The sequence below is a fragment of the Camelus bactrianus genome, chromosome 8 (assembly GCF_048773025.1).
Source record: "Camelus bactrianus isolate YW-2024 breed Bactrian camel chromosome 8, ASM4877302v1, whole genome shotgun sequence".
Lineage (NCBI taxonomy): Eukaryota > Metazoa > Chordata > Mammalia > Artiodactyla > Camelidae > Camelus > Camelus bactrianus.
The window spans coordinates 76440471-76455077 of NC_133546.1; the positions used below are offsets into that span (position 1 = coordinate 76440471).

The 14607-nt window shown below is 36.5% G+C and overlaps 1 protein-coding gene across 1 annotated transcript in view; it reads left to right on the top strand.

The window, feature by feature from the left end:
- Positions 1–14607, top strand: part of RIMS1 (regulating synaptic membrane exocytosis 1) — a 451285-nt gene that overhangs the window by 229536 nt on the left and 207142 nt on the right. Inside the window, 1 exon segment of the mRNA XM_074368769.1 lies at positions 11361–11701. Coding sequence (XP_074224870.1) covers positions 11361–11701 — 341 coding nt within the window.

A 14607-nucleotide genomic window follows, 5' to 3' on the forward strand; every position in this document is an offset into this window, starting at 1 on the left:
CTAGTGGCCAATTTCTTGCTTTGTCCCCACATGGCCTTTCCTCTGTGTTCCTGCGGGCAGGATGTGGAATGAAAGCTCTCTGCTCTGTCTTCTTATAAGGACAAAAATCTTAGTCTTTTTGGATCAGGGTCCTACCCTTACAATCTCATTCTTACAGACCCCTACCTTCAAATACAGCCACATATGGAGTTAGGACTTCAACACCTGAATTGCAGGAGGAAGACCCAGTCAATTCCATAGTAGGCGTCATAAATTTTTCTCAGCAACGTTTTATACATTCTAATGCTTTTACACATATTGTTAAATTCATCCTTAAGTATCAACATTGGTTTTTGTACTGCTACAAGATAAATTCACTTGTTAGTTCAGTAGTGTTCTATAGATTCTTCAGGAATTCCTGTATATAATATTATGACCTCTATAAATAAGGATAGATTTACTCTTTCCTTTCCAAAATTTATGTCTTATTTCTTTTTATTGCCTTATTGTATTCACTATGATCTCAATTACAGTGGATAAATGTCTAGTTAAGAATATAATTCCTTGCTTTGTTCCTGATCTTAGGTAGAAAGAATTAAATTTTCACATTAAATGTACTATTAATTGTAGTTTCCTGTAGATTTGATAAAGTTTTTCTTAAAGATTTTTGCTTCTGTGTTTTTGAGAGATGGTGGGTTTTAACTTTATTTTCTTATATCAGGGTTTTCTTTTATCAGTGATTTAGTTTCAAGGCTAAGCTGAACTGATAAAATGAAGTGGAACTGGCCTCTCTTCCTGTTTTTTAGTAAAAAAGTTGTATTTGTATCATTTAGTTTTTATATATGTTTAAAAGAATTTTCTGGTAAAGATACATGGTTCTGGCAATTTCATTGTACATTGTCTTTTAATTATGAATTCAATTTCTTCACTAGTTATAGGGCTATTCAGGTTTTATATTTCTTCTTGTGTTAGTTTTGATAATTTGAATTTTTTATGGAATCTTCTATTTAATCTAGTTAATTGATTGGCATAAAGTTGTTCATAATACTCTCTTATTTATCTTTTTAACAAATGTATAATCTATGGCACTGTACCTTCTTTTGGTAATTTTGTTTTCTGTTATTTTTCTTAATCAGTCAAGTGGGATGGTCATCAATTTTATTAATTCCTCTGAAGAACTAGTTTCTGATTTCATTGATTTTCTCTAGGCGTTATTGAGTTTTTAATTTTATATTTAAATGACTTCCACTCTTATCTTTATTTTCTTCTTTATTCTGCATTTTAGTATTTTCATTAACTAATGTTATTAATTTTGTTCTTTTTAAGATAAAAACTTAGATCATTGATTTTATAATTGTTTCTTTTGCAATAGAGTGTTTCAAGCTATAATTTTCCAAAAAGTACTTTAGCTGCATCTCAGAAATGTTGGTAAGTTGTATTTTATAATAATTCAGATCAAAACACATTTTAATTTCTCTTGTGATTTCTTCTTTGACCTTGGCATATTTAGATATATGTTTCCTAATTTCCAAAATTAGTCTATTTCCAGATTTTTGTTACTGTTTTCTAATTTTATTCAGGTACAAAATAAAATTAAAATTCTATTTATATTTTATCTCATTCATTTGAATTTATGTTTGCAAATTTTATAATACAAATATGGTATTAATCTAGTAGGCATGAATATAATTTATTAAATACCATTTGTTATACAAGTTTCAAAAATATTTTGTTAAAGGAGTTTTGATCAAAATGTGTGGAGACAATTTTACGTTTCTAACGAAGTCTATTGGGGTAAGAAATGGAGAAGAGCATGAACTCAAGCAGTTCAGTGAGCTCAGAAATAAAATTCATAAACAGAAGGAATACTTTTCTGAAGAGATTGAAACTAAAACAGAACCAAACAGAAATTTTGGAGCTGAAGACCTCAATAATTGAGATGAAGACTACATCAACAGCATTGGAAGCAGAGCAGACCTTATGGAAGAGGGAATTTGTGAGCTCAAAGATAGAAATTTAGAAATGATACAAGTAGGAGAGGAGGGGAAGCTAAGATATAAAATAAAAGAAGAAGGGGAGGGTATAGCTTAGTGGTAGAGCACATGGATGAGGTCCTGGGTTCAATCTCCAGCACCTCCAATAAAAAAAAATAATAAAATAGATAAACCTAATTTGCCCCCTCGAAACAAAAACAAAAAACAAAAACAAAAGGAAGAAATTCTATGAGAACTATCCTACTCTTTTAGGACGTGCAACATTAGAATGATGGGTATCCCAGAAGGAGAAGAAAGAAAGACAGGAGCAGAAAGTTTATTTAAGGAAATGGTATCTGAGAACTTCCCAGATGGACATTATATAATGATAAAGGAGACAATTCATCAAGAAGACATAACAGTGATTAATATATATGTACCTAACAAAAGAGAACCAATACATCAATGGTTGAATCAGACAGAAAGTCAGTAAGGAGACAGAGACCTAAAGTGAAACATTAGACAGGATTGATTTGATAGATGTATACAGAACATTCCATCCAAATGCACCAGAATACACATTGCTCTCAAGCAGAAATGGAACATTCTTAGGGGTAGACCATATTTTGGGACACAAAACAAGTCTCAATAAATCTAAGAAGATTGAAATTATATCAAGCATCTTTTCTAATTGCAAAGGTGTGCAACTAGAGATCAGCTACAAGAAGAAAGCTGGAACAATCTCAGATATGTGCAGACTAAATAACATGCTCCTGAACAACTATTGGGTCAACAAAGAAATCAAAGGAGAAATTTTAAAAAATACATGAAGTCAAATGAAAATAAAAATACAACATAGCAAAATCTATAGCACACAGCAAAAGCAGTTCTAAGAGGGAAATTTATAGTGATACAGGCCAACCTCAAAAGACTAGAAAAAATCCCAAATAAACAATCTAACATTACACCTAAAGCAACTAGAAAAACAAGAACAAATTAAGCCCAGAGTCAGTAGAAGAAAGGAAATAACAAAGATCAGAGTGAAAATAAATAAAATAGAGACTAAAAAGACAATGAAAAAATCAATAAAATTAAACGCCGTTTCCTTGAAAAGATAAACAAAATCTACAGAATTTTAGCCAGACTCCCTAAGAATAAATAAAGAAGGCTCTTACAAATAAAATCAGAAATAACAGAGGAGAAATAACAAATGACACAGGAATACAAAAGATTATAAAAGAATGTTATAAACTGGTATATGTGAAAAAAAAAATGGGCAATCTAGAAGAAATGGATAAATTCTTAGAATCATACAACCTTCCAAGACTGTATCATGAAGAAATAAAAAAAATCTGAATTGTAAAAAAAAAAAACAAAAACAAAAACGAAAAAAAAAAAACAAACCTGGTAATGAGATTGAAATAGTAATAAAAAACCTCCCAGTAGTCCAGGACCAAACAACTTCACTGGTGAATTCTACTGAACATTCAAAAGTTAATACCTATTCTCAATGTCTTCCCAAAAATTGAAGAGGAGAAAATGGTCCATATTACCTAAAGCAATATATAGATTTAGTGTAATTCCTATCAAAATCCCAATGACATTTTTTCACAGGAATAGAAAAACAATCTTAAAATTTATATGGAACCACAAAAGACCTGGACCAAAACAAAGCTGAAAAAAAGAACAATGCTATCACAATTCCTCATTTCAAATTATACTATAAAGCTATAGTATTCAAAACAGTATGGTATTGAAAGACAGACACATAGATCAATGGAACAGTATTGAGAGCCCAGAAATAAGCCCATACATATATGGACAGTTAATTTACAACAAAGGGGCAAAGAACATAAAATGGAGAAAGAATAGTCTCTTCAATTAATGGAGTTGGAACAACTGGATAGCCACATGTAAAAGAATTAAACTAGACCACTACCTCCCACCATACGCAAAAATCAGCTCAAAAAATGGATTAAACACTTGACCTGAAACCATAAAACTCCAAGAAGAAAACAGGCAGAATGCTCTTTAACATTGGTCTTAGCAATATTTTTCTGGCTCTTTCTCTTCAAGCAAGGGAGAGGAGAGCAAAAAAAAAAAAAAAAAAAGGGACTATATCAAACTGAAATCTTCTGCACAGCAAAGGAAACCTGCAACAAAATGAAAAGGCAGCCTACTGAATGGGAGAAGATATTTGCAAATAGTATCTGTGATCAGGAGTTACTATTCAAAATGTATAAAACACTCATACAACTCAACAACAAAAAAACTGATAAAAAAAGACATTATGAAAGGGAATATATATATATATATATATATATATATATATATATATATATATATATATCACTATGCTGTACACCAGAAATTAACACAACATTGTAAATTGATTATACTTTAATAAAAGAGAGAGAGAGGGAGACTCTGGAAAAAATGGGCAGAATAGACATTTTTCCAAAGAAGACATACAGATGGTTCAATACAGATGTTCAGCATCTCTAACTTAGGGAAATGCAAATCAAAACCACAATGGCATATCACCTCATGCCCACTAGAATGTCTATCATCAGAAAGACAAGAAACAAATGTTGCTGAGATGTGAAGAAAAGGGAATTCCCTGTTGGTGGAAAAGGTAAATTGGTGCAGCTCCTATAAAAAGCAGTATGTAGATGCTTCAAAAAATTAAAAATAGAACTACCATATAATCCAGCATTCCACTTCTGGGTATTTATCTGAAAAAAACCAAAAACACTAATTTGAAAAGATACATGCACTATTCATAGCAGCACTACTTACAATAGCCAAGACATGGAAGCAACCTAAGTGTCCCTGGATGGATGAATGGATAAAGAAATGGGATGTATATATACATATACATATGATGGATATTATCCAGTCATAGAAAACAAGGAAATATGGCCATTTGCAAGAGCATGGATGGACCTTGAGGGAATTATGTTAAGTGAAATAATTTAGACAAGGAAAGACAAATACTGTATGATATCACTTATGTGGAATCTAAAAAACAAACAAATGAAAAATGAGTTCATAGATACAAAGAACAGATTGGTGGTTGCCAGAAAAGGCTGGAGGAGGTGGGTGAGGGGTGAGCTAAAAGGGTGAAGGGGGTCAAAAGGTACAAATTTCTAGTTATAAAATAAATAAGTCCTGGAAATATAATGTACAGCATGGTGACTATAGTTAATAATAGTATGTTGTATATTTGAAAGTTGCTAAGAGGGTAGATCTTAAACATTCTCATGACAAGAAAAAAATTGTGACTCTGAATGGTGATGGATGTTAGCTAGCTTTATTGTGGTGATCATTTCACAATATACACAAATATGAAATCAATATACGGTATGCATGAAACTATCATAATGTTATACAGCAATGATACCCCAATTTTTAAAATGTGTATGGATTCCTTCTAAATAAATTACCCATATTAGAGGTTATTCTTTCTCTTCAAAGCCTAATGTACACTATTGGTGGGAATGTAAATTAGTGCAATCACTATGGAAAACAGTATGGAGATTCTCCCCCCGAAATAGAAAGGAACTAACATGATCCAGCTATTCCACTTCTGGGTATTTATTAAAAGATTACAAAAACTCTAATTTGAAAAGATACATGCACCACTGTGTTCATCACAGCATTATTTGCAACAGTCAAGATATGGAAGCAATCTAAGTGCCAGTCAATAGATGAATGAGTAAAGGAGATGTGTTTTATACATACCAGTGGATTTTTACTCAGCCATTAAAAATATGAAATTTTGCCATTTGTGACTATATGGATTGACCTCGAGGGAACTATGCTAAGAGAAATAAGTCAGATGGAGAAAGACAAATTCCATAGTATTTCACGCATATGTGCAATATGAAAAAAAAAAAAGAGAAAGCAAACAAAACAAATGAACAAACCAAACAAAAAACAAAGACAAAGGTACAGAGAACAGAGTATTGCTTACCAGAGGGATAAGGAGGCTGAAATGAGTAAAAGGAGTCAATTTTATTGTGACAGATGGAAATTAAACTTTTGGTGGTGAGCATGCAGTCATGAACACAGAAGGCAAAAATATAATGTTTTACACATAAAACTTACAGAATGCCATAAACCAATGAAATAATAAATACTCTAATATTACCTGTGAATTTCCATAATGCCAGTTTTCTGTTACCCAGGTAACATCTGTAATAGAGATCATTTCACCCAGAGTAGAATATTTTGTGACTTTAAAAACTTTCCGTCGCTAGAAATGATACATTTGAACTTACTTGTGAATTCACAAAGCACAAGGACAGAGGCCAGGCATTAGAAAGGGGATCTGGGATTTGTCAGTATGTTTCTCTGTGTGTGTGTGTATGTGGAAGATGTTCTGAGTGGACAACTGGAGCACACCACTCATCAGGTTGTAGACCATCTACCTGCCAGAATGAGGGGGGCACTTGGCAGGTCAACACCACCCTCTGTTTCTGGTTTGTGGGAAAGTGGTCCTTCTGTGAGTGAAGAATAAACTCTTTTTCTATATGAAGACCTTCAAATAGGCTCCTGTTTTTCAGTCTACTTCTCACTTCCGTCCTGACATCGTACTTTCTGTCATTTCTAATATAGAGCATCTCATGGGTTCCACTGAGATTGGCTCGCTTCTGGCTTCAAGCCCTCGCCACTGCGCTGTGATCTACAGCCCCCTCCATTCCACTCCACTTAACCACCGTTTGCCACACGTTCAGTGACTTGTAAAAATTTGTTGGCATCTCCCTTCCTTGAGGTTCTCTTTTGGTTGTGGGCTTTGTGGCTTTGCTATACGTTTTGTGGCTGCTATATAGATGGGATCTCACTACGTTATCTTAAATCTGAAACACTGGTGACAGCGAGAGAGCGGGGCTTGGAGGCATTATTAGATCGTCAGATTTTAAAATCTGGAACTGATGCTGCCCGGTTTGGGTGACAATTTGGCAAAACCCGTTCGGGAGGCAATTTTGCAAACTACACGAACAATTCTAACTCTTGCTTAGTGGTTATGGTAGAAAAGCCTTACGTGTGTTCTAAAATTTGACTCAGTAATTTGATTTTTTTCCCAATACATTCTAAAAAATAAATGACCTTAAATATGAAAACAATTTGATCAACACAGTTTTTTACCTCAAAGTTCTGTATTAATGTGAAAGAATGTAAGTGGTTTAAGCATTGGTGAAATGATATACAGTCTCTACAAAATATTTTGTCATATGAAAATGGTTTAGAAACATTTAGAATCACATGGAAATACTTGTGCTGTAATAGTAAATGAATCAATGGAATGCAAGTTACTGTGGAACTTATTTTAAATTTGCCTAGAAAAACTAAGCCAGAATGTTAATAGTGGGTCAGTGGGGCTCGGGGTGCTTTACTCTTTAAAAAAGAAACCATCTATGTCATATTTCATCTTTCATAAATCCACATGATGTATTTAATAAACTTCCAAAGGGAAAAAAATAAACCTATGAAATAGCAACAACAATAACAAAAGACTAGAAGAAACACTCACGTACACACACCCAGACACACACACACACACACACACACACACGATAACAAGTTCCAAACAGAACTCACTAATTTTCATCCACTCTGTCATCAACTGTTTTCTTACTATCTTATCTACCATCCTCAACAAAGCTGAAATATCACCTTGAAAAATTTCTCCCCAGTTTCTACTGGAGTGAGAGCTTTTACTGAATAGAGGAAGTAAGGAAAATAAGTAAATGTATTCAAAAAATGCAGCATCTAGAATGAAGTCGAATATCTCCTGGGTTTTTTTCATGTTTTTCAAAGTGGTAGTTGTAACAATTTTTTTTTAAAGTACTGTATTGAAAGAAGGTCAGTTTTAAAACTTATCTGTAAACATATAAAATACTAAAAACCTCAGATGGATTTTTATAAGCAAAACATTTGTGTTAATGTAAGAATCTTATACCTCATTGGCATGAATCACGCCCATGATATCATCCAAAGTAAATCTAGGGCACATTTCTTCTGCTCTGTGTGTCTGGGTCTGTAAACATTTCATGTGAAGGCAAATGTAAAGTATTTCTTTCACCTGGATATGATTTTTCTGCAAAATTCATGTTTTTTTTCCATGAAATTCTCTCTCTCTCCATATATATTTCACATAAATTGCAACACTATATGGATAGTAGGGAGTGTTGTAATTTTTGTTTCTCTGGGTAACATATTCCTGTGGGTTTTATAAAATGGTCTACTGTATTTCTTAAGGATTCATTAAATAGAAAGGATGGAATTCAAAATGCTGTTAGAGCAAAAAGTCAGAATAAAATTTTCAAATGTTCTTCATATATCTGATATATGACATGGAGTCTCAGGAGCCATGTAACCCCACAATAATCTTTCATTCTAGTTTGGTTTTGGTTGCATCATAAATTGTTAAGATAAGATATTACGTGGACCTGGTTTACTGGAAATTAGTTTGGGGGTACTTAAACAGGGTATAACCCCGCATGGTGCAGTCTCCAAAAGGGGTGTGTGTGTGTGTGTGTGTGTGTGTGTGTGTGTGTGTGTGTGTGTGCTTTAAATAAACAGTACTTTTTTTTTATGGTAGAAATAGGTATGTCTTATCCTCCTTGAAAAAAAATCAGTTAAGAAAAACTCCCCAACCCACTTGTGGATTTCTATAGTTCCAGGCAAGCATAATACTTAATATTAAATTCAAAAACAGAATCTTTAAGCACACAGAACTGTGCTGCTTCTTAGCGACTAATTGGCTAAGTTTTTATACATGTCTGCGATGTTTGATGTAAACTGAATAGAGCAGTATTCTATTACAATCTCACATAGTTTCCTTTGCAACTCACATAAGCAATTTCTTTTTTATTTCTAAACTTTGTGGGAAGAGTAATTTATACAACTAATAATAGATATTGGGAGACAGCATTTTAATGAAAACTGTTTTAACTTGCTTATAGTTAATTTTGCTTTCAAATTAGAGGTTAGACTGACCACACTCTTAATTAATTTTGAAATACAAATCTAAAAATGTTATGGTACATGAAGAAATAAGATGTAGGAATAATTGGCATTAAATGATTATTTTCCTAAGTGTTAAAAATTGACAAAATTAATGAAACATCACAGGTTTAAATGCATAAATGATAGTTTTAAAATAATAAAGTAGCTGCTTCTACTTACCCACTAACTGTGACCTTTTGAATAAATTTAAATTGAAATGAAATGTAAAATTTAACTGCAATTAATAATAACTAGATTTTGTTTGCTTTCATCAATCCTGCAGCAAGTCTGCACATATTCAAAATTTGGAACTTGTCCAAATCTGGCAATTACTTTTCATTGGCCCATTTTTATAACACTTAAAAATGTGAAGCCATGAAAGTAAGATTGTGATAACCATTTTCCAGAAAAATATTCAAATGTGCAGTGAAGTCTCCTTTCTGCTTTTTTCTGCCACTTTATTCACCTTAACTCTACTTTGGAAGTTTTGTAGTAATTGTAAGTTTCATTATGTTTTTCTCTATGAATTTAAAGGAAATGCGTACTTATACTAAATATGGTTTAATAGTTTTGTAGAAAAGGTCCTAATTTGATGATAAGATTTTGCTGATTATTACTGTAATAAATACGAGTTTAATGTCTACTTAGCTGATGTAAAAAGTGGCCGAAGTTTCATACCAATCTCTTTGAACTCCTTTGAATTTGGACCCTCTCATCACTGTCTTGTCAACCAAAGAGGCAGGACATCACCTGTCCCCATTCAGGGTCTGGACAGAGGAGACTCAGTGTCACTGTTCATGGAAGTCCTGGCCCTAGGGTATCACCCATACAACACTGTTATTGTGTTAACACTGTGCAAAATATGGCCATATTGGCAAGCATTTTAAATTCCCATTTAAACATTCCATGGATCTTCTATTTTGATAGAGGCATGTGCAATGCATTGTTCATCTTGTTTAACGTCTTAGTAGGACACAATACATTGTGTCAGCAGCATTCTGTGACAGCGGACACAACACATTGTGCAGATACTATAACCAGCTGCTTCTGTGGACCTAGCTCTCTTCGGTTGATGACCTCAGGATACATAGAGCAGTGAGTTAAGCTTCGCTGACCTTGAACTTTTCATAGCACATATCTCTGTTAAGTCTTTAGTTCTCCCTGTATTATTAATTCATTGGAATTTTCTTGCTCGGGAAAGATAGTTCTTAACAATTCTTCTGCAATATTTTCCTTTATAAAAAAATACAGAACGCGTCTCCCTCTTTTTCTTATTCTCACTTTAACTTTTACGTGTTCTTACAAACAGCTACAGGTTAGTTTTCCTCCCACCCGTCTGCACGTTGTCAGTAGTACGTTTCCTTTTTGCAAACTGAACAGCACTTCTTTTACTCTCTTATGTTCTTTCTCACCTAGTGTATCTAGGATTTATTCATCCTTCTGAGATATTTTTGTGTAATAGTTGAGTCAGCATTAGTGAAAATGAGAGCCTGATGTTTGGGAATCAGCCTTTCCTGGAGATGCTGGTTCTGAAGTACAGAGAAAAAGTGATGTGTGTTCCCAGGAATAGTGGAAACGGTATCAGAGTAGCCACACATGAATAACCCAGTCTTAGACTGATGGCTTTATAAATGTATGGAAATTATATTTTATAGCATAAAGTAAACCTCAGGTTAGCTGATTACTAGTAACCTGGAGAAAATACACAGCTTGACCTTTTTTGTGGGTGCCTCTCTTTTATTGTTTGTTCCATGTGATTATCTTGTAATATTGATTTTAATAATGTATGAGTTTTTGAGAAGACAGATCTCTTCTGAGTCCTCTGACACACTGAGGTTTATGGATATAACTATTAATTCTGTGGCTCCTCAGGACATTCTTCTAGTCAGTCAACTACCCCACTTAGACCACTTTTACTAACATAATATATACTTTTTATTTGGGGGGTAATTGGGTTTATTTATTTGTTTATTTTAATGGAGATACTGGGAATTGAACTCAGGACCTTGTGCATGCTAAGCACATACTCTAACACCGAGCTATACCTTCCTCCCCCCATTTTAGCAAAAATCTTAAATGAAACTTCAGAGTCAGTCCTACAAAATGTGATGGGTACATGGTAAAAGGAAATTCAAAATCAGAGAATTATAAATAACAAGAAAAAGCTCTATTCAGGTTGCCAGAAGGCTCTGGTTTCAGATGGGGCTGGGTCCAGGCATTCCTATAGTCAACCAAGACTTGTGCAAAGATCATTTTCACAAGAAATTTGAAGGATGCATAGACAGATGACAACCCTTCCTTTTTGCCTTAAGTGTATGATGATTTTAGTATGATGAAAAGAAAGCCTTTCCGAACAGCACAGACAACTGATAGCGTTCTCTCTTCTTCAAATAGGTTATGTGGGTATGCAATTTGTGTCGAAAGCAACAAGAAATCTTAACCAAATCTGGGGCGTGGTTCTTTGGAAGTGGCCCTCAGCAGCCGAGTCAGGATGGAACCCTCAGCGATACAGCCACGGGTCCTGGTTCAGAGGTACCCAGAGAAAAGAGAGCCCGGCTGCAGGAGCGATCGCGGTCTCAGACCCCCCTGAGCACAGCTGCCACCCCCTCCCAGGAGCCGGCTGCCCCCAGTGCACAGCCAGACAGGAGCAAAGGGGCTGAGCCCTCCCAGCCAGTCGTGGGGCCGGAACAGAAGCAGGCGTCTTCCAGGTCTAGAAGTGAGCCTCCCAGAGAGAGGTAAGAGGTTGTTAACCTGGTAAGCAAAAGACAAAGTCATGGATGGAGAACTAAGCTATTTTCAGGAATGTAACTGCTGGTAAGAGGAGTAGTACCTCTCAGGCCCCCCAAGGAGGCAGCAGGGGGCCCCCGGAGTGCTTTGATTCGTTCCAGAATGTGTCATTCTTTAGGAGACCTTTGATGAGGAGCTGTTCTTTAAACTCATGCACAGATGTGAACAGGTCATTGACTAAGTCACCCAACAGAGCTACTAGCGTCCAACACTGGACGTGAAAAGCTCTTGGATCTGTTCACTGTTCGAATGAGCCCTGTAGTTGGGCTGTGTGTGCTCTGTGCGAGGAGGATGGAGGATACTGACCCACTTGAAGGTGCATGGGTACCTCAGCAAAGCCTCCTTGGAGGACATTTCTTTGCGCTGAGCTTTGCGTGACTAGGAATGAGCCAGGTGAAAGGCGGGATGGGTGACCCAGGGTTGGGCACAGCGATGTGCCCTGAAGGAACCAGGCTGGTGGGAGACCCTAAAGGATGCCCACTGGCTAGAGAGTGAGTCTCAGAAGGGGAGGAAGGGCCTGTAAGGGATCAACACCTGGTCACACTGGGCCTTTTAGCCAGGTTACACTTTATAGACTTTATCCTAGAAATGATGGAAAGTCAGGGTCTAAAACAATCAGATAATTTACTTCAATTTGTTGATTGATTGATTGATTCATTCATTCATTCAAAAATGCACTGATGACCAGACAGGATGCTGTGCTCTCGGGGACAGTGTTAACAAGGAAGACATGGTCCATTTTTCCCTGCAGCTGGGAGTCTGGGGGACTCGACTGTCAGCACAAAGCGTGCTGCCTTTGTCTGTGTGGCCCTTATATATTCCCCTAGGTGGGAGGGTAGGATCCGAAAAAGGCTTCTCTCCCTTTTCAAACAAAACCCGTACAGTAAGGTCAAAGACTTCGAAGTTAAACAAGCCTCAGTTCCAGTCCTGGCTGTCAGTGTAATAAGCAGTAATGACCCACCTTGCAGGGGCTGAATGAGAATGTGGGAGGCCACCAGTGAAGGCAGCCAGTAGTCACCACGTGTTTACTGTCAGCCAATGCTGCCAGGAGCCACAGGGTATAAAGACGATTTGGACATGGTCCCTGTTCCCACTGATCCTTGGAAAGAGACCACATCGTCTCCGAGGGAGGACAGAGCCCTGAGTGGGCAGTGAACTGTCCCAGAAGGCTGATATGATCAAAGGTAAAAAAAAAAAAAAAAGTACAAAAATTAGTCCTTTGGAAGCCACAGGAGACAGGAGTGCCTTCAGAATGAAGCTTTCTAGGAGCCCCCCTGCCTGCCCCGGAGTTGTGCGGTGGGGGGACAGAGGAGGAGAGGACGTTACAAGAAGGAAGCAGTGTACTTCCACCGTGTGGAGGGAAGACAGAAGCCCACCAGAGTTACCTTAGTGATGGCAGGACTTAGAGCTCTTGCCGACAAACTCTCCTGAGTTAAGAAGAGACAATTATGTCAAAGGTGAAGTTTGAAATGGGTCAGAAAATGGTATCTTTAAATAAGATAAAGAATTTGGGACTCTAATATTTCTAAAGAGAAAATATGAGTCCTGTTTAGGATACACAGTTAAAAAGAAAAACTGCAAAGAATTCAAGAATAAGGACTGGGAAGAGGTTTTTTGATGACATTTGAAAAAGACTGATCAGGGCAAATACCCTTTCTGATTCTGTAAATTACTTACTGATTATGTAAATACTTCAGAAAACAATGAAGTCCCTGGGGATGTAGAAGAAGGAAAAAAAAGAGCAGGTGGCAGGAAGCATTGGGCAGGTTCAGAGAAGCAAGACCAAAGGAATCGCTGTCTGTTTCAAATTCTTGAAGAATTCTTGATCAGATTTTGTACACTCGTCAGGAGCTCATGGAAATGGAACAATTAAAGGTAGAAGTGAGGGGGGAGGGTGTGTAGCTACCTCAGTGGTAAAGCATGTGCTTCGCATGCACGAGATCCTGAGTTCAATCCCCAGTCCCTCCATTTAAAAATAAATAAATGAACCTAATTAACTCCCCCCAAATTAATTAATTAATTAATTATTTTAAAAAAACAAAGACCAAACGGTAGAGGTGAGAAAAGGCCTATTCAGTGAAGCAAAGAATCAGAGACTGGGGAAAACCTATTTGCATAATGCTCTATCCTTCCCTAAAGCATTTTCTCAGTGTCTCCTTTAGTCCTCACGTGAACTCTGCAAGGTGTTATTTATCAGCATTTCAAAAAAAAGTAGCTTGACTCAATACAAACTTCCATCAAGCACAGCTGTGCCTTCAGGAGCTACTAAAGGTTTGCAGTCCGTCAGCACATGCTTATGAAATCAGTATTGGATGACAACTAACTGTATTCATACTAGACCCCTTACCTTGTAAAACTGCGAAGCTACCCTGGCAATGCCGCCCTCCCACAAAATCCCTTCCATTTCGCAGGGGTCGAAATGCCTCCAGCAGAACTGGCCAGGCTTTTATTTTGCTTTTCTTTGCCATTTGAAACCCTTTCCCCATCTTTCCATCATCACTGACCCCTCCTCAAACCAACCCCACAATGTATCTTAGCAACTACTACTTTGTAACCCGCAGTAGAAATTGCCCTACTTTTCCCAATTTTTATATTATTCTCAACTCACTGGAAAGCCCTCGTTAGGGACCTCAGGATTCCAAAAACTGCCACAGGTGGCCTCCATTTTAATGGCAGAGTAGACCATATAGTGTCAGAAAGCTCCACTCAGCCATCCCCTTTATGTAACTTCTGGTACAGCTGCTGGACTGTTCCCAAATCAGATGTACTGCAGTGTACAGAAAAAGGGCAATTAAACAATACATCCACAAGAGTCAAAGACTGCCGACTCCTCCTCCTTCACTTTTATCTTTGC